This window comes from Ambystoma mexicanum, chromosome 2q, assembly GCF_040938575.1.
Source record: "Ambystoma mexicanum isolate Mex_15411 chromosome 2q, UKY_AmexF1_1, whole genome shotgun sequence".
NCBI classification, from domain to species: Eukaryota; Metazoa; Chordata; class Amphibia; order Caudata; family Ambystomatidae; genus Ambystoma; species Ambystoma mexicanum.
Window position 1 is genome coordinate 866,068,624 of NC_090924.1, and position 21,286 is coordinate 866,089,909.

The 21,286-nt window shown below is 45.8% G+C and overlaps 1 protein-coding gene across 6 annotated transcripts in view; it reads left to right on the plus strand.

Moving 5' to 3' along the window:
* The window catches only part of MPP7 (MAGUK p55 scaffold protein 7), a 1,979,219-nt gene that overhangs the window by 1,611,010 nt on the left and 346,923 nt on the right, over positions 1 to 21,286 (plus strand). For all 6 annotated transcript variants that reach the window (XM_069648102.1, XM_069648107.1, XM_069648105.1 and 3 more), the window contains one exon: positions 19,149 to 19,319. In XM_069648102.1, the coding sequence (XP_069504203.1) occupies positions 19,149 to 19,319 (171 nt within the window). The remainder of the gene's footprint in view (positions 1 to 19,148; positions 19,320 to 21,286) is intronic.

The following is a 21,286-nucleotide window of genomic DNA, read 5'->3' on the forward strand; positions in this document are numbered from 1 at the left end:
CACAAGACCACTGTTACTAGGGATCTAACCCGAGATTTGAAGAGCGGATACTGTCTGCTTAACCCAATAAGGGGCATTAGGGGAAATCAAGATTTTCAGTAATATACTTAATCAGCCCTGATTTGAAGAAAGTCCTAAAGGGGACCGAAACACGTCATCTGAAGGGGCACTTACATATTAAAACAAGTTTTGAAAAACTGGGCGCAGTCTCATCCTGGGTTTTCCTTTTTGTTCTATACCTTTTGTTGTTACCTGTGGCTTGTGGAAACCTTGGTTTCCCATTGAATTTCCCCTACGATTCTCTTCTGTGGAGTTCCGTATCTACGCACTGGATTGCTTGTTTTTTTTGTTTGGCTTTTTCACTGGAACTGAACTTGGATTTTCTGGTTCTTCAGATCTATGCTTCACAGAAATTTTTTTGGAACTTGGAACTCAACTTTTTTTTTTGCCCCTAGATTGCGCCCTCGTGCCGTTCGGGTGATGTTTCCTTTGCAAAGAAGACCTTGCTGGACATTTCCTCATCCTCTATTATCTTTTATGCTTATTTCCTCATCCTCTGTTCATCTATTCTCCGTTTTTGCTCTCCCTCCTCTCCTTTCTTGTCCTGCTTTTCACCTCTTATACTCAGTTTGCTTCCTCTTCTCCATTATCTTTACTCCTCCACTACTCTCCTTCATTGTTTCGCCAACTCGGTTCTTTCAACGAAACTCCTCCCTTTCTCCCGTTTCCCCTGCACTGCATCAGAGAGTGGTGGTCCACAGCCGAGTTCGATCCCCTAGCTTGCAGCATGGGACCTTGATTACACTGCCCAGTTAGAGGGCTAGTGTGAACAGGTATAGATGATGGCGGGAGGTTTGCTGGAAACCCCATTATAAAGAAATAAAGAAAGATGCAGCGAGCTTTTTTACTGCTGAAAATAAAAGGCAGATTCATGTAAGAAATGCAATAATGTTTACCTTCTGATTAGGGAGTTGACAGTTTCTAATAAAGACATAGCTTATCTCTAGAACAGGTTGTATGTACCCAACCACATCACGGGTTCTTTGAAAGTGGCAGAGACATTACACTTGCACCATTTTTGCAGAAAAGAAAAATAAAAGGCAGTAAGAAAGTGGCAAAAAAGAATGCAACTCTGGTAACGTAGCAACCCAAATCCGATTCTCTGCCTTAGGGTCTTCTCAAGATATCTCTTCTTTACTAGAGAAAGAATCCACTAGACTCAAAAAGATGGGCACTGCTTTGACACCAGACCTAGGAGGACCGACCGGCTCAAAACCTGATCCACAGGTTTGATTTCCATATACAATTTTTCTTTTTTTTTCTTTCATGTTTTTGAGTAATGTTTTCACTATTCATCCTAACATCGGATATGTCTATTGATTTACTTTTTCTTAAGGTTAAGTCAGTCACATTCTTTTTATTGAACCAGGAAGATGTGAAGATGTATCGGTGCTGGAGCTTTCATCCGGGATCCCTTGGAAATGTCCTCTTTGCATTGTTGCTATGTGTACACTGTATTGGCGAAGGATGCCAGGGAATCGGAGAGGAGTTTGTGTAAGGGCTGGATGTAGATCTGTATGTGCTCAGACAATCTTGAACACAATTTCCCCAAAGGCTCTTTTGAGGTCGTCATGTTGGTTGTGATTTGCGGTCAGCTTGGAAACTAGTACTTACGTTGGGTTTCTACCAGCTGAACAATAAAGCTTAACATTTGCGTGGAGCGATGTATCTGGAAGGAGCCTGGCCCTAATTCTTTGGTTTTCGCCATCCATGTGCGTGTAATGTCGTGCAGTGTTATAGGTGCTGAGTTCGATTTAGTGTATGCTTTGCAATTTGCCATTAATGCTGATTTGTACACCGTTTTCACATCCTGGAAGGTTGCACAAGGTTTCCTTTATTGCTGGATATTGAAGTGTGCATGCGAGATCTCGTGCATTGCTGGGATTTGGCTTGTTATTGGCTTACGTGTTGGTGTACAGTTAATTACCTTGTACGAACATTGTGCTCCTGGGCAGAATTACTCCTACTGGAATCCTGACCACTTTCAATGACCTTCGTGAACAGCTTCAAAGTCTGGACATCGTTCGTGAATTTCTGGCCAGAGTGATCACAACACCCCAACACTGCTACAAAACTAAAGTGTTCAGAAAGTGTGCAAAATTTCTAATCTTTTTCATTTTCATATTTTTTTGGGTTTGAACTGGAAAATTCAGATTGTGCATATTAATTTGAAGTAATTACAGTTCATAAAATGCAGAACACAATCTTAATACATTTTTGACATAAAGAAGCCAATCTTTTCAATTTTCCCATAAAAGTTCAATTACTCCATTACCTTCTGTAACCATCAACATTCAACTTTACACACAGTCTACTCTTAACTATGCCACTCTTGGCTCTGTCTTGGCAGGCACGGAATTAACATTGTTGTTTGAACTGGGATACAACATATAGCATTGCCCAGGCAAATAACCCACCAAACCTACAGGATTACCAGAGAACTCCCTCAAACCCCTCATGCATCCAACATAACATTGGGTACTAATTTAGAATGATCAAAATCTGTCTTCGAAACACAACCCAATTAGCACAACACTTTAGGACCTACAGAATTATGGTGCACCCAACAGGGCTGACCTGCTCCCGTGCTACCGCTAAACATTCTTCCCCACTGCCCCCCCCCCCATCTATTCTCTTCTCTTCCCCATGCTCATGTTCTTCAATGCAGCAGACTAAGGTCTAGATACCCCCCCCCCTTCCCTTCAGGGACATAGTACACCAGTCTACGGGAGTGCCCAGGCGCTGTGAAATTACTGCAGTGTTGATTTGGCACTGTAAAAAAATATTATAACGTAAGCATTGTGCATAGATCTGCTGGACTAAGATACTAAGATGTTCAAAGTTGATCGTATGTGGCATGGAGAAATTGACATATTATATTTGTTGCAAGCGCTCATCTGATAGATCTGCCGCACCCACAAATCTTTTGTTTCACTGAAGAGTCTGTGCTCCCTGCTTTCTTAATGCCAACAGTCCCCCACCGACCTTGTGATGATTGACCAGGACGGGGTTCCTGTGATGCAGTCCTCGTTACAGAGCCTACGTATTACTATGTTTAGTGTTTGAAACCGTCTACTCGTGAGGCAGGTTTATTTGCCCAGCTGACTCCTGATCACACCCTGAGATGACATTGCTCAAATGGGGCGGCCAGGCAACATCTCCACATTCACTGTGACGCCTATTAACAGATTCCAGGTGGGGTTGTGGGGTTTGTTTAGTTCCCTGACACAACTCTTCATATTGTCCAACATTGGAGATTTTGCACCAGTATTTAGTTTCTTTTCTTCCCCCGTTGCTTTGCAGGGAGTAAATGTAAGCATTAGTTGGAGGAAAGTTAAAACATTTGGTAAAGTACTGAGATTTTGCTTTGGCAGGTGTGGAGTCACTCTCCAGAATAATGAAAGTTTGTTGGTATGCACCTCGCTACTTTCTTGAAAAGCGCCCTTTTCCGCAAGGCACATGAGTGTTCAGTGGTAGGGCCTGCATCTTCATGGATTGAAGCACGCACACCATTAAGAAGGTGTGATCTCTCAGCTGGCAGAGGGTTTCATTGCTGAAGACCCTGCACATTCTCCCAGCGAATACTCTGCATCCTGTATTGGGGCAAGCAAATGTTGCAAACGGCAGGTGGGCTGGCTGTCTGTACCCCCACACGTCTCCAGTCTGAGGCTTTCAAACCCTGACCAATATTGTCACATGAGGCAAGTGCTGCCAGAATGAATGATGTCTTAATTACCGAAACGGCCACTGTGTTGCATGGAAAGGTTGACAACATCTAATTTCAGCTGAGGATTTGGCAATCCGAGTTATTTTAATATCACCAGTTTTAATGTTCCTCCACACTGTGCCAGAAACCAAGCCATACTGTTGAAATGCCCAATAAATTAGACTTTATTTTCGTCTCGCTTGCGTAGCTGAATTCGTGTTCCTTTGACCATCTAATTACATGCCTTGTAAAGTGCAACACTCTTTGCTGTATATTTTCTATACATGTGTTGCTCTCTGAATATTGAAGTGTACTATTCCTCGCATGCACCTTTAGTTTCCCTTTGTTGTTATTGTCTGATTATATGTTGGCCATTGTCCATCGTATTCCCATGTACAAAAGTCATAGGCTACGTGTAACACTTGAGCTCATAAAAATTCTCAGACATTTTGTAGGAGTTCCAAAACGTCTGTGGAACACCTTAAAAACCTCATGTGTATCGCTCCCTCCACAGCACAGCTATTGGGATGCATTAGAGGCGAGCACACAATGGAAAGCAGCAGTGCCGAATGAGCTTGTTAGGTGCTTGCAGATTGGCGACATAAATGGTTTTTATTGGACCCTGAGAGATTTCCAGAGAAGCCAATTAAGTTATAAGTGTAGCAGCGACTCCCAAAAAAATTCTGAATCCATTATTTTAGTTTTCTTTACACTTCAAGCTTTCCTTTTCTCAGCTAAGCTTCGATGACCAGTGGAACGGTACTCATCGGTGATTATCGAGGTGTGCTTGAAGGCAAAGCAAAATGTGCTCAATGGGGTAGAAAGGAGGGGTCAGTATTCTTTCTCATTGTCCCTCTGAAACCTTCCTAGTCATATAGTTTTCCTCTGGTATTCTCTTGTTCCTTAGTTGAGCTTCAATTTGCCTAACCGTGTTCTGTTCGGCTCCAGACCACAGATAAAGAGGACTTGCGTTTGGTGTGTCTTTGGACCCATTCTCCAGCATTGGATCTTTAACAGTAGACTCTATTGAAAGCTGAATTTGCTATTCAAGCAAGTGGTATTTCGGCTTGTACAGCACACTCATAAAAGAAAGTACAAATAATTGTTCCTCCAGATCAGTCAAGATGGGGGGGGCATTTAAGGCCTAAGACTTGTCGACGTTGTGATATGTTTTGCGAGTTAGAGCCCTCCAACTGTCGATTGGGAATTTGACATCTCTGTTGCTACATAGACTTCGATTATTCTGATGCTGACGACCAAGGCTGAGACCAAATCCCAAATCTGAAGTCCAGTCACTTAGTTACTTATTTACTCTTCCTCAATGCCAACCTCTTGGGTGTTGGCATCAAATCTATCTACTGAGCAGTGGTGACTGGCTGTCTTAGATAGTTAGGCAATGGCAGGACCTACCATGGCTCAGACACGTTTAATTGTACCATCAGGATTAGCCATACCCCCAGAATAAAGTTTCCCATATTGGAATAATTCAACAGCTATTGGCTGTTTGTGACCTAACCCTTGTTAGGAGCTTTCTCCATGTTCTAGTGTAAGGGCTGAGTGGATTGCTGTTCCTGTAACCGGCAAATATAGCATGGTTAGCTTCCCTTTGCTTATCTATTGCTGGGTCTCTTTTCTTGATTAAAGCCAGCTTTCAATTCAGTGGATGGGTCTGTAGCTCACCCTGCTGGTGGCTGGTTACACATTTATCTGCTGATTGGTGTTTTTTGATTGTGTCTCCATGTTGGTCTAGTTCTCTATGGACCACCATGGAGAAATGAAGAAAAGTCGGAACTGTGGGGAAAGAGACCTAGTTTGATGCAGACCTTGGCTCTCTTAAGAACTACACAACTCCATTCTCATTGGCATATCACTTCTGGAGGAGTTCACCCGTGACCGGTTTGCTATATTCCCTTACCAGACATTTGGACAAGTTGCAATATGAGAATTACATTTTGTCATTTCGATGGGAACCGTCTAGTTTGTACCAATTGGTTGGCCTTTTGTTAGTAAGCTCCAGAGATTTTTATTTACCATGAGAGGGAATTCTGCAAATGGACAGACCTTCAGTGCTTCTAGAGCTGGACTATCTTCCTTCATTGAGACCATGCAACCACTGCAAAACCCACATGCGTGGCTGTTGGAGGCGTGCCTCGTTTTATAGATATCATTTGTAGAGCAAACCTCTTAATCTTATTCCATTCTGTCCTCATTGTCCGCTGCTGCACTGTAAGCTTTGCACTGATGGCGGCTGGAAGCAGCATGATGTTTGAGAAAGAGGAAATATTTAGTTAGTGATGTATTTTGAGTCTGGACTCGAAATGTCTTTAAGAAGTTGTATCAAATGTGATACACAAGGTTTTTTCCAGTCCTTGATTAAAAACAACGATTGATTACAAAAGTGGATTGAAAGTGTAAGGTTGCTACAGTGACGCATTAAACCAACGTATCTGTTAGCCAGTAGCCTTTAGAGAGATTGTGACGTGTTGTTGGCTGTGGAAGGGAAAGCTTACCGGGGATTACCCTTTAGTTGGAAGAGGTAACATAAGAGGACCGTTTATAAAATCCCCTGGGAGGAAGTAAACCTTAACATTGATGGATTGATAATTTATAATGAACCTGTGGCCCAGGGAATGGGGTGTTGCCTGTGGGGTGCATTTAAAGGCCTCAAACAGAAGTCCCTTTCACATGAATAGCAAGATTTTAAACACTGAAACAAAAAAGGTCTGGCATTTGTTTTTCTTTTTCAAGTAAAGTTAAAGAGCCATGTGGAAAGGGGCCTACCTGTCATTAACAATGGATAAGCAGCATTTTAATTTACAAAAGGAGGAATCGGAGATCCCTGTCAAGATCCCTGTCGCAGGATTTTTAAACATTGAAAACAAAAACAGCCTGTACTTGTGCGTGCAAATAAAAACGGTTTTTAAAAGTGACAAAAAATCACTGCTCACAGAAATATTTCAAGAAAACAAAACATGAGGTGCGGGTTCACCAAAAACAATATATATTATGTTTCACCTAACTAAACTCCAGTGACATTTGAAGAGCCACTTTGTCTTCATGAAAATTGTCAGCCCAAGGCAGACCCTTTTGCTGTCTGTGGGCAAAACTTCACAAGGACATCTAAAAAAAGAGGGGCGAGGCGCGCACTCCAATTCCTGGCCAATATACTACCTGAAAAAAGTGTCCAATTCACTGAGTTAGATTCCAATTGTTGCAAAAATATTCACAGGGTTAGATTGCAGAGGCTGCAGCACCGGGGATATTTTGCCCTACAGTGGGGATCCATAGTTATGGTTTTTACCCCCTCCCCCTGCTAAGGGTAAGATGTGTGCTCCTGGAGGGGAGTCTTTCCTTGGTCACCTGAACCGAACATTTTTTCACTACAGCTCCCATAATCCTTAGAGACTGCATTAGCAATTTAATTGGATTCACCTGAAAAGCAAGGCAAAACAGCCTCCCTGAAGAGTGTTGGGACACGAAAGCGCTAGGAGGAGGAGAACAGTGGCACAAAAGCAGCATAAGGGATCCAACCCTTTGAACATTTTGGCAACAATTGGGATCTAACCCTGTGAATTGGACACTTTTGGGATTTAACCCAGTTATATATTTTTTCTTTCTTCTGGTAGTATATTGGCCAGGAATTTGAGTGCGCGCCTCACCCCCCCTTTTTTTACACTTCACAAGGGCATCTCCCACTTCCAGCCTGAATGTCACATCTCCCATCTAATGACCAACAGCAATAGAAATGTCCTGCTAACGGCGTCGAAATTCATTGTTCTCCAGAATTGCTGGCTCTGAAACTAGTTTCCCTTGGCTGGAGCATGACTGTGTGAAAATTCGGGCACCCACTTCAAAGAACAAGTTTCCAACACAAAGGAGACTGATAAAGGTACAGGCTGACCAGGTGACAACAAATGGTCGGAAGCAGGAGCATGACCATTTGTCCCGCATAAAGATTCACAATTTATTTAAAAGGACTATTATCATTTAGGCCCTTTTGTCAGCCATCATAAGGTGGATGGATTTCATCTATGTACCATTTTCTATATAATTTACTGGCAATTTTGGGGATATAACATTCATCTTCCTGTGACTCTGGGAACTATAAGGGCCAGTTAAAATAGGTTTCTGGCTGATCTGAACATGTTCCAAATGTGAGAGTTGGTGGAAATTGAAATTGGGGATATGCTTAATAACTTACTTATTCATAACTGTTGTGTTTTTTATGGAAACAGCAGAAGGGTGCCACGTGGCCGTGCTACATGATACAGATCTGATGGCCAGCTTATTTAATTCCCCATGATTAGCTTAAACAGAAAGTCTGTTTAGTCTGGCAGTTGCTAGTCAAATTATGAAGTTGTGATACATGACTAGTTTTTGCCAAAAAGTTGAAAACAAAGGATGATGACAAATGGGAATTGCCATATGTTGCTCCAGACCCCTAAACCAATCCTGACTTGGAGGTTTTAATTGGGAGGAGAGAGAAGGGTAACTGTCCAATCCTAGTGGCACAAATTATTGTAGGGTACTTCCCCAAGATTGTAAAATTGGTGGTGTCATCGCTGCTATATAAGGGGGACTGCACTAGGACAGATGGACAGAAAAAGGAGAAAGACAGGAAGACAGAGAGAAGAGATAGACAATCAGAAAATGCTGATGAAACTTATCTGGCAGCTGTAAGGAGACACCAGAGGAAATTGCTGAGAGTGCATCTGAGTGGAGCGGTCCATCTCTAGGAAGGCCTCAAGGCTGACTGGGTCCTATGGTGGAGAGCGGGTGGCCATCTTTGAGAGTGGGGTGACCAGACCCCTGCCCTATCTTACCAGAGTGTCCTGAGATGCAGCTGGGTTTCCTGAACCTTAAACAGAGGCTTGCTCTGTAAGCAGAACTGAGCCCTGGGAAACCCTTCCCTTTATAGGGGGAAAGGGGGCATAACTGTGTAAATCCTAAGCCTATTTAACCGAAAATATTTTAATTCCACATTTGGCAGGACACTACGGGGTGAATTTTGTTAAAATTCAAAATTAACAATGCTCACTTACCAGTGTGTGCTGAAAACTATAGCCTATAAATTAATTGGCTAATCCTTGACCAGCTGACCCATACTTCTTTAAGGAAGAGGGGTGTCTTTGTTCTTAAATCAGTCCAGCCTTTTTATCCAGCTTCCCCAACACAGGCCTTTCAGTAAGGGGGGGGTCTGAAATCCAGAATTCCCCAAAGCATTCCAATTTTTCTGTCCGACTTCCCAAAATAGACCAAAGCAATGGGGGGGTGTCTGAAAAGCAAAGCGATAAATCACCCTGTGTTTATTTTAAACCAAAGGTGTGGGTGATATTATGATTTCCATATGTATTTTTACCAATTTTGAAATTCTACTGCTACCCTTTTAACCCTGCATGAAAATCAAAATCGCACAACATTACATAAGAGCCTTTGTTATTGATCAGTGTTATTATTTTGTGAAGTGAAATTTGCAGAAAGTTAAGAATTGTGATTGTGTTCTTTTTAACAAGCTCTTTTGTGATTTATTCATGCTGCGAGAAGTTGATTGTGTTGTGTCAACGATAAAGTGGTTATTTCCCCTTCCCTGTAGCTCTCTGGCCTGCCTCCCTTGGCCCCCTCCCTGCTCCTACCTGCAAGGCAAAAAACCTTGGGGTCATCTTCGACTCCACACTCTCCTTCTCTCCTCATATTTCTGACGTCGCCAAGATGTCACACTACCAACTGCACCTCCTCAGAGGTATTCTTCCCTTCCTCTCCTTCCCCCAGAAGCTCACTGTCTCCCGAGCCCTGGTTCTCTCGAAGCTGGACTACTGTAACAGCCTCTATCTTAATCTGCCTGCCTCCACTCTCCGCCCTCTGCAACTCATCCAGAACAGAACTGCGAGACTTGTCCTTGGCCTCAAGCCCAGGGACCGTATCTCTCCAGGACTGAAATCTCTACACTGGCTCCCAGTGGCTGCGAGGATAAAGTTCAAAACCCTCTGCATTGTCCACAAGGCCTTCTGGGGCCTGGGTCCTAAATACCTTCAACTCTCTCTTCCCAAATATCTTCCTTCCCGAGCCCTTCGCTCAGCCGCCTCCAACTCCCTCAGGGTTAGCCACTTCTCGAAGCAACGAGCTGGGGGTAGATCTCTCTCCGCGGCAGGGGCCTCCCTCTGGAACAGCCTTCCTGCCTCCCTGAAACTTGAGGAGAACCATCTCCGGTTCCGGAAGCACCTCAAAACCTTCCTCTTTGCTTCTGCTTTCCCTCTCCCTCTCCCCTGCTGAGCGGCTAATTAATTTTCACTGAAGCTGCACTGATCCTGCAATTGGACCACTCTAAACGGCCTCGGTCCTGGGCCCTGCCACTCTCCACTTGCACTGATGCCCTGGAACCCCTTTGCACTGCGGGTCTGTCTCTGTATCCCTACAGCCCCCCTCCCCCAGCACTTGTTCTGCACTTACCTCACACTTGCCACCAGCTGGCCCTATTTATTTATTTATTACGTACGCCTCTTACCTTGTACTGCACTTCCCCCCCCTCCCCTTCCCCTTGCACTTTTCCCCTCCCCTACCCCTGCACTTGCGCGATCTGAATGACACCTGGCCTAGTAGGATCGTTTTCTGTCTCCCCTTGTACCCCCCTCCCTGCCTCGTCGCGCCTTGAAACACTTGTGTATAGGCGCGTTACAAATACCATATCATATCATATCATTTCTATTACTTTAATTTAAATAAATACCAGTATATTTCCGTACACCAGCCTGGTTCTTGGCTCATTGTTAGCTCAGGGGAGAGCGATCCAAGGGACATGAAATGTGTCTGAGATGGGGCTAAAAAAGAATCTGTTAAATAGCTTGTTGCATAACCACTTGAGTGGGGAGGGAAGGAACTCCCTGTGTTGAGGGTGGCTTCTCAATAAACCGTTATATGCCCCACCACATAGACTCAAAAACCTGTGGGGCTGATTCAGCCCTAAATCCTTCTGAGGTTGATAAATGTGTGCAGAGGACCGAAGCATTGACCGAGCAAAAGGTAAAGTGTATTGAGTCTTGCGATAAATCTAGCTAGGTGTAGTGGGCTTCAATGGTGAATTAGATAATGCAGACCGTGAGATGCATTTTGCTTGCAAAATAAACCAAGAGTTTGCATGCAGCGTTGAAAGGAGTCTAGAGGGTAACAATGAAATGGTTTAGGATGCTGTGGAGGAAGGTGGTCCGTTGTTTCTGGCTTCACTTCTTAGCTCACCTGAATAATATTACTCATCTTTTGTAACCCCTGTGTGCTCGAGTTTGCCCATCAACCAGCCCCCATTTCCACAGATCCTGACAGGCAAAGTTGTTGTAAAACATGGTGGCACTCTTTTTTTTTCCCCTGCAACTGCAGCGTGTGGGTCGCCTCCTCCCTGCTCTACCGCCCTCCGCACAACCTTGGGCACCAGTGATTCCTGTTACGCTCACCTGGTTCCCACAGGGGCGTCGATCGGACCTGGACAGCTGCGGTCTCCACCAACGTGATGCGTAGTGCCGAGATGACTGTCTGGACTGGCCCACCTAATCTCGTCTGCTTGATCCGTAGAAGTATTCTCCTGCAAGTGGAGAAAGGGATTTAGCCACCCGTGGATTTTAGTGATGGCCCCCTTCCACTGTTCTCATTCTCCCCACTTGTCACCTCCGATATCCCCTTTTAGTAACCTCACCTCGTGTTTTTAAATGATGAGCTCTCCATCCTGCATGGCACGCAGGGGCGCGTAGATACCAGTTACTTCACTGGTTTGAAGGTACTGGAGGAGTTAGGTAGGAATATTGACTCCGGGGTTTATAAAGTTCAAAGAGTTCAATATGTCCGATGTTCACTCTTGTTCCATTCCCTTGTTGAATTGCAGCTGGTTCAAAAGAATGTTGCCTGGAGGCAGCTGATGGCGTTCAGGTAAGAGTCTGTATTACCCAACACTGTCCGGTAAAAGTCGCATGAGTTTAACTTGTTGTTTTCTCTCCCTTTATAGGTGTGGCATATGAAGATGAGATGTGTTAAAGGGTAATGCCTCCGGTGGTAAATCAGGTCAGCCTATGGTGGTAAGAGATTGTATTTGTCGGCTCTCTTGGCTCACCTTGTTGTTTCTTTTGTTTTCCCCCCAGGTGCTGGAGTTCGACGAAGAAAATGATGGAGGCAGCGCCGAGTCGAAAGATGCTGTGGACTGGTGAGTATAACGCGGCGCTGCTGCTGGCGATGCAATGCGTGCTGGAATAATGTCCTTTCCAGGCTCGGAGACGTGCTGGATCCGGAATCAGGTAAGGAATTAAAATAATGTCCTTGATCTAACCTTTTCTTCCTTGTTCCCTTTTTTCTGGTTTCGAGGCGGGCGTGGCAGAAGACTGGATGCTGACTTTCAGGCACAGTAAGCGTCCCGCTGCAGGATGCAGAATAACGCGAAGCGTGTGTTGCTGGTCGGGCGTGGTTTAAATAGCCTCAAAAGTAGTCCCAGGTAAGAAGTCCCTAAACCACACCTGAGTAAAAAAATAGTCCCTGTAGTAAAATAGTCCCCTCCAGGCTTCATGTTGGCCAGGATTCATTTGCAGCATGGTCTGCCTGAGGTAAGTAAGGACTATGAGCCTGGCGCCTTAGGCGCCAGGACTGATTTCTATTATGAGCCTGGCGCCCAAGGCGCCAGGACTGAACCCAGATAGCCCCTAGCCGGCGCTGCTGAGGTTTTAATAAATGTCTGGATGCCTGCTTCCGAGGCTGATGGGCTTGGTCCAGATGCTCGGGGGTAGGCATCATGACAATTCCATCTGCTTTATCTTTAAAAATAAAATCTGTTTCAATGGGAGCGCGATCGACAGGGCTTTCTGCTCGCTTGCACCTTTATTGGTGAATTGGAGTCGTACAAATTGGCAAATTGGTTGTTGTAATGGCCGCCCTCTTCCTCGGCACTGGAATATCACCGAGGGTTTCCATGGAGCCATGTGAGCATGGCTTCTGATTGGCCTGTTACGCCTTCATCCTGCCAATGAGATGCCAGCAGGCGTGAAGCCAGCCCACACCTCAAGGCCCTGTCTGCTCCCGAACTGCTGCCTGGCCGGGCCGGGGAAGGGTCTGACCCTACACCCAACATGATCGCATGGTGGCTGATGCGACCCTGTACTCTGAGCCCACTGAGAAATCGTGACACTTTTCACTTCCTTGTGGGTTTGTCCCCAATACTAAACATCACTTCCTACATCTCTGACTTTCCCACCCTCATTCCGTCTCACCTTGACTCCCACTCTCATTACCTCTAGCTGTGCCTAGTGTCTGCATTGTGTTCATCTGTCCTGCTGATTTTGAATTTAGCTGTGCCCAGTGGCTGCATTGTTTCCATCTGTCCTGCTGTTCCTGTCTTGTTTCGTCTCTTCTGCTTGTACCCTCTGTTTTCCCCTACTGTCCCCACCCCCCTTCCACTCTTCCCTTATTCCCCGCACACCCTCTCTCCTCCTCCCCCTCTTCCATAACACCGATGGTGCCCTCTGTTTCTCCTATCTTCTCCAACTGTTTCTCTATCGACTATCCTACCCTTCTCACTATGTCTGGCAGCAAGAAGTTCAGAAAGCATATCCTGGTCGCCAACCCAGACCTCCCTATTGCTGACACCCACACTAGTGATTCCTCCAGACAGACCCTCACCGACATCCTCTTTGTCGTTCCTTCGCCAGACCTATGGACTCTTAATATGGTCTATGTGCTCTCTCCTTACTCTTCCTCTCCCATTAATGATTGCACCCGGTGGGAGGCCCCCCTGGCTTCCTTCCACGCCTCAAAGGTCATCATCAATGTTTACCTCAATGGCACCGTCTTGGTCCAAGGCCCTCAGGCCAACCTCCTCCTCTTTGATAGAGGCTTCCCACACCTTATCAATTTCCTTTATTCTCCCGCTAGACCTTCTCTCCCTTCTTCAGCTTCCTTGTCTCCACCCTCTGCCACTACTCTGGCGGCCTCTTCTTCGGCTACCTTGCCTCACCACTCTTAACTCTCACTTAGCCATCAAACACGCCTGACATCTGCCGTCTCCTGGAAGAACTCGACCTTGATGTCCTTGGTCTCACCGAGACATGGTTCACGGCAAGCTCAGGCATGAGCTTTGACACTCTCCTTCTTGATGGCTACAAGATCCTCTCCATGCCCAGATCCAACTGTTTGGTGGGTGTGTATCCCTGATCTTCTTGGAGTCGATTCCTGCCTCTATCATTCCTATGTAGGCCTACTCCTCCTTTGAATGCCTGGTCTGTAGGCTTTCTCTCTCTCTCCTGGCCACTCTCTAACAGTGCCTACTATCTACCAGCCACCTGGTTAGATATCCTCCTTCCTCTGCGAGTGTGCAGACCTCTCTTCATCCTTCCTGACCTCAACCACTCAACTCATCCTCCTTGGAGACTTCAACATCCACCTGGATGCTTCCTGTCCCGCCACGGGACTCTTTCGTGACCTTTGCGACTCTCTCTCTCTCTCTCTCTCTCTCTCTATTCCTCCCTTTGGCCCGAGTCACTCTGCAGGGCTGACTCTCGATGTTCTGATCTCCTCGGACCTCCCCCTCTCACCACTCCTCTCCCCTGGAGTGACCACTTTCTCCTCTCCTCTCTCTCTACCCCTCAGGCCAAGCCTACCCTCACACTGCCACCCTCCTTCTCAGTCATTCGACCCATGAAGCGTGTGTCAGTTGAGGCTTTTGCCTCCTCTTTCTCCCCCTCCCACACCTCTGGCTGACTCAAACCCTGACACAGCCCTTTCCATGCTCCACTCTATCATCTCTGATACTCTAGATGCGCTTGCCCCTATCATGAGGATCTGCATGAAGCCTAAAGCCAAGTGCAACTCCTGGTACGACTCAGATCTTGTCACACTTAAATGTAAGTGTAGGGTGGCTGAGAATAAATGGGTAGCATCTTGTACATCCTCTGACAAACAGGCCTGCCGCTTGCTCCAAAGGCAATGTGGACTCTCTGTCCTCACTAAGAAGAGAGCTCACATACAAGCCCACGTTTCTGCAGAATCTAACAACTTGGCCAAACACTTGAAAATCTGCAAGGTACTGGCCAATCCTACCATAGTCTCTACCTCTCCTGTTCCTTCCCAGGCCCTCTGCACGGCCCTGGTTTCTCACGTAATCTCTAAAACCCAGGACATTCTGTCCACCCTCTCCTTATCCTGCTTCTCACTCCAGTTTCTCCTCTTCCTCCGGCACCCTCCCTTCTCTTCATTTCCTCTCTTCTCCCCTGACGAGGTTTCAAGACAAGTCTCATCTCTGAAAAGCTTGTTAAAACAGGCTCTTCCCTGTTCTTCCAAAACCATCAAGAACCACATTGACACCCTCGTTCCAGCCTCGGCTGACTTCTGCAACCACTCTTTTGCCTCTGGAACCTTCCCCTCCCCCCTGAAGCAATCTCTTGTGCACCCACTTATCAAGAAACCCTCAATAAGACCCCTCCCTCCTGCTAATTATAACCCGATCTCTATCACTCCTTTCCTGGGCCTCTCACAGCTTAATCTTCACACTGAATCTGTTGGCTGCCTCCATGACCATCAGTCTGGCTGCAGAGCAGCCAGAATCCTGTAAACTGCTCTCCTGAACATCCTCGAAGACCTGCTCTTTAACCTTGATTCTAATCTCCCCTCTCCCCTCTGTCCTCATCCTACTTGATCGCTCCTCTGCCTGCGACACGGTCAACCATGCCATCCTGCTCGACCGGATCCATGATAACCTGAGTATCACTGATCAGGCTCTAGCCTTGCTGACTTCTTTCATCTCTGACCGACCCTCCCATGTTCCAACTAGGGTCCTTCCTCTCCTCTCCTCTATCTCTCTCTCCACCTGCGGTTTTCCCCAGGGCTTTAACCTTTCTCCCTGTTTGTTCAACCAATACCTGGCACCTCTCGCTCACCGCATTTCTGCTCTCTGCTCCAACTTCCAGTGCTATGTGGATGACGCCCATCTCACATTCAGGCTCCCCTCTGCCACCTCTTCTCCTTCTCTCATCCCGGATTGTCTGTCTGCAATCCAAGAGTGGTGCGCTGCCAATGATCTCTGCCTGAATGCCAGCAAAACTGAGATCCTCCTCATCAGCACACCTGTACCCCTCTTTCCCTTCACTCTCTGGCCAGCCTCCTTTGACCCTCTTCCTGCTCCCACCGGTGAGGGTAAGGACCTCAGGGTTATCTTCGACTCCAAACTCTCCTTCTCTCCTCACATGTCCGATGTCTCTAAGAAGTCAAACTACCAACTGCACCGCCTCAGAGGTATTCTTCCTTTCCTCTCCTTCCGCCACAAGCTCACTGTTTCTAGAGCTATGGTTCTCTCTAGGCTTGACTACTGTAACAGCCTATTTTAAGTGTGCCCACCTCTACTCTCTGTCCTCTGCAACTCATCCAGAACAGGGCTGCAAGACTTGTCCTTGGCCTCAAGCCCAGGGATCGTATCTCTCCAGCATTGAAATCTCTCCATTGGCTCCCGGTGGCTGCAAGGATCAAGTTCAAGACCCCTTTGCATTATCCACAAAGCCTTCTGGGGACTGGGACCAAAATATCTACAGCTTTCTCTTCTGAAGTATCTTCCTACTAGAGTTCTTCGCTCCACCAACTCCTTGAGTCAGTCGCTTTTCCAAGCAACAAGCTGGGGGCAGATCTCTCTCTTCAGCTGGCGCCTCTCTCTGGAACAGCCTTCCTGAATCTCTGAAACTTGAGTAGAACCATCTCTGCTTCCCGAAGCAGCTCAAGACTTTCCTCTTTGCTTCTGCCTTCTCTCTTCCTTTTCCCTGCTGATCTGCTGTCTGATACTTCACTTGTTACCTGGCTATGCACTGAACCACGGGCCCAGGTCCTTGTGCACTGCCTCCTGGCAGCCTCCTAGTATCTGCAACCCTACAGTCCCTCTAACTGCACTATCTAATACTTGCTGTCTGCACTTAACCCTGCACTGCCACCTGCTGGCCGCACTCTTGTTTTTCGATGTTTTGTTCCTATGTCCTGCACTTGCTCCTCACCACCCCCCCACCTCCACCCCCAGCACTTTTCCACTTTCCTCTCCCCTGCACTTGCGCGATCTCAATGTCACTGGGCCTAGTAACATCGTTGTCTTGTCTCCCCTTGTTCCCCTCCCCTGCCTCATTGCGCCTTGAAACACGTGTATAGGCGCGCTATAAATAAAATATATCATATTACATCCCATGAATGAATGGCCCTGAATAACAGTTGTTTGTTACACAATGCAGTGCTAGTCCTTTTATTAACCTCTGAAGGATTAAGGGTTGAGTGGGCCTGCTGGGATTCCAACCTGTGACATTGTGGGCAAACGCAGTCCATGCAGTGGCTACATTAGCCCGGCTCTTGTCTCGTGTGTTAATGGAGGCGCCTTGAAAGCTGAGCAATTGCTGCACAGTTGATGAAGGGGGCTCACTCTAGTCTCCCTTATGCATTGCCACACACAGTTTGGAGGCACTGCTCTCAGGAGTACGTTTTCCTTTCTATACTCTGCCCAGCACTGTGGCGTATTTGCCCTGTAGCAGATTCTAGCCACAAGAGGCTACTTGCTGATAGTCAACCTGTACTGAATGCAGGAATGTGGTGTCATTTATTTGATGCTAACTAAATAAAAAACACCATGGGGAGCAGGGACGATGGGGCAGAAAATGGCAGGAAAATCCACTGTGCAGTGTACCCTAATCAAATGGTAATGCACCTTACTATGTACCGTATGATCATATAATGTGCAGTATTTCTTCTGCGCTATAATTTGGTTGACACACACTTTGGAAAGGATGATTGCACTGTGTGCGGCTATAGTAGGTCACCGCTGCACCAGGACCAATCTCACGTGAATTTCTGGTACCAGCTGCTAAGTGTGGGATTACTCTAGTATGTTTGTTTTTGCAAATCTATGTCCTTTGAAGGAATTAATTTCTCGGAAATGGCCTCGTTTACCTTTTTGAATATTTTATAGATGTAGCACAGCATTTTTAAATACCCCGTATGAGCTATATCGCTGTCCAAAAATCTCATAGGTCCTCAACAACCTAGATCCATACCAAGAAGAGAAGTAGTAGGTGATAGCACTAGCAAAATGTGTTTACGGTTTCCTCCTCCTTCACCTCTCTTCACACCTAAAGAAAGCAAGATGGCAACAAACACACCCACCCAGTCCTCCCATACTGATGTCTCGCCACGAAGCCATTCAATGTTTTGCACCACATACATTCACCATCAGACAACTCACATAGTCGATCATGCTACGTGCCGGCTGCCACACTACCAGCACATGCCACCCGATGCAGCCACGGGTACCTGCGTAACTCTGGGGCTGCTCTGTTCAGGGACCCTCGGCCTCACTCGTACAAACCCAGTGCGACCCATGCCAGGACACGGGTAATGGGTGGTGCTTCCGAACCAGCACTAGGGACACTGGCCTTTTTCCGCCCTGAGATGCCAGTAACAGCCCCCGCCCACCCATTTTAATTGCAGAACCACGTGTAGCGAGGCATTGACAAATGGGTGCTTTTCTAGTCCACTTTCCGCACAGTAAAACATGTTTATGCCTGTACAGAAAATGGCTTCATATGTGTAACTAGCGTGGCTGTGCATCAGGAACGGCTCAATTTTACAGGGTCACCAAACGTTGTGTTCTGTTGGCACAATGTCGTTTTCCTGCCCATTGAAAACGATAGACTACATGTTTATGAGTTCATTTTGGTTGAGTATTGCAATTTAAACTTGAGTAGAAAAATGCAAATTCCAATGGTTAGTAGTTTAATTATCTATTTTTTTACATATAGCATTCTGTCTTGCACTGCTTTTTGAGTCCATGGGAGCCCTTTTGTCAAAATTTCTGTGAATGCATAGTCCTCTTGTTCCTTCATGATTAGTTGCCTCCATTTCAATTCTGTGCAAATAATGGAGTTATCAGTAGCTTAAAATACAATGGCACAACATGTTTGTGGTTGGCTGATTCAAGTAGCCCTTTTAAAATAGTAAACTGATTAATTGCATACTTATTGAGTTGTTTATTTTGCGTACGCCTCTGTTTCTGGTTAGGGCCACATACTAGTGACTTACTTGAAATACTTATTTCTTGGGTGTGTGGGCCTACATCCCAAACAGACCTGGCATTTGCAATACTTCACGCTACTTGAGCTATTACTTAGAAGATGTAGTCTACATAAACCTTTCTTTAATGATTCCCTTATATGAGCGTTCATTCTGTAGGTGCTTCATAAGTATTTCAACATCTGACACAGATCTATTGCTCTTCATCCAGATGTGAGGCTGCCTCCATGCTCCCTCTCCCGAATCTGTTTCTGTCCCCAAAGGTCAGCTTCTGAAAATGGGGTTTCTCCATTTTTTGCCATATTGAGGAAATCCATCTTTTTCGTTACAGCCGGCTTCAGAAGAAGTTTCCGTCTTAGTCGAAAAGACAGAAAGACAAACAAAGCCATGTACGAGTGCAAGAAGAGTGACCAGTACGACACCGCCGATGTGCCCACATATGAAGAAGTTGCCCCCTACCAGCGTCAGCCAACTGAGAAATACAGGCTGGTCGTATTGGTTGGTAAGTACTGCGGCCTGCTCTTTAACAGCTTGCATCTATAGTGCAAATAATCCAATGATTGTTTAAGAAGTTATTTTCAATGTATTTTGTGGTTCTAGCTCTGCTGTTAAAGACCATTTTACTGTTGGAAGCTGCTGGCTTCTCTAGCCGATGAGCATGTGCAGCTGTGACGCTGCCTTGGAAAGTATTGATTGACAGGTATTTTACCCAGTGATCAACAAGAGTGCTGCTACCTGAAACCTATGTACTTAATGTGAGCACGCAGCTTAGTGTTGCGAGGAAAGCTTAACGTATGGCAGCAGAGCTGATTTTCTTCATTCTGCTCTTTAAGGTTTCCTCTAGGTCCAAGTAGACTATGCGTGTCTCGTCGCTTGTTGTTTTTTTCAAAACTCGATATGAAAATAGCCCACGGCAGCTCTTTTTTTCCCCCCAGAACGGAAATAACCATCATTCTTTGTCTCCACGCGCCTTCCCCCTCATATCCACACGCCTCACCAAAGTGGAAGAGGCCAGGCATGAGGAAGATTAGAAGGGACTTGTTTAAATCCCCAGCCACGCGCTGAACTCTGTAGCGACTGACGGTGAAGAGAGCGGTTTGCCAAGCAGTTTAGATCTGCGGGGGCCCATTATGTAATTGCCCATTTTTCTTCCCCCACTACTGTTTTTGATTAACTTTAGTCATCAATCAGTATTCCTAAGTCAGACTTTCCATTGCAAGCTTTGTTCCCAGTAATTTGTGCAAAATACAATTATCTTTTGTTCTTGTCTTGTCTGATAAAATAATTTCCATGAAACGCTCATTGAAGAGTGCACTGAAACTACTCTGCACGCGTCTCGCCATGCCATCAAGTGAGCTACTGAGGGCAGCGCTGTCTCTTCAGAGGACCGGTTTGCGGCCTTTGAGCAGGAACTGTATGCCACTGCATGCTCATTACAAAATTCATACTGGCAGCACTTAAATCGCCATGTTGGAAAACCATTGAAAACAGTAACGCCCTAATCACTTTCGGCTTATTTTTCCTATTATACACGTTACTGCACCTCAGAATTTCCTTGAAATAAAATCAATACCGTCCTTTAGTCAGCATGTCATTCAGTCTTTTCTGATAAGTCTCCCTAAAGTTTTTTGTTAGAAGAGAGGACGGCTAGTAAGGTAGAACTCTACTCGACTAGGGTCCCTTACATTCTTTTTAAAATTCTGTTGTGTGAAGTTATAAGATAAAGCAGACATTACAACATGAATTATTTCTGATCCATAATCTACCACAAATATGTTGCTTGGCAGTCATTAGGGAAAACAAACCCATCTTACTCCTCATATTTCCACTGCCTATAATATTTAATATTATGAACCATCATTGCAACACCCTTACACTGCCTTAAACCCTCGTCACTTGGAGAAAACTAGACTAGGCGGGGGAGGGAAATGAATCAAACATCCAAAGCGCAAATAAAAATAAACAAGTTTCTCATTTGACCCCTGGTCCTTTCAGAAACCGGCAAACACGGTCTTCAAGCCAGGCAACATCAACAGTTCGTTCATGGAACCGAATTGTCCTCTTAAGACCCTTGATGACAGTCTCAGATCAAGCTTTTTTCAAAAACACGGAGGCCGCATTTAGATTGGAGATGGGGCCCTTCACACCTCATACAAAATTTCAACCACATCCAGACATGCTCACCTAAAAGTAGCATTGCTTTCTGCACACCCATTTTAGATCTTCTCTTTCCATTGATACAAGAGCTGAAGTCAGGGATAAAACACATTCTGCGCACATCTTGGATTGCCAATAAGTTTCACAGAGCTTCATAACATTTCATCCCAAACCATAGGGTCTCCAAGCACCATAAACAATGGGCCACCACCCCCCGCAAAATGTCTTGCCATTATTGTTGGATGCAACCATAGTTTAGGAATGTGGAAGGTCATGGGGTTGAGGGGTGTCTCCAGGGGGTCTATTGGCATC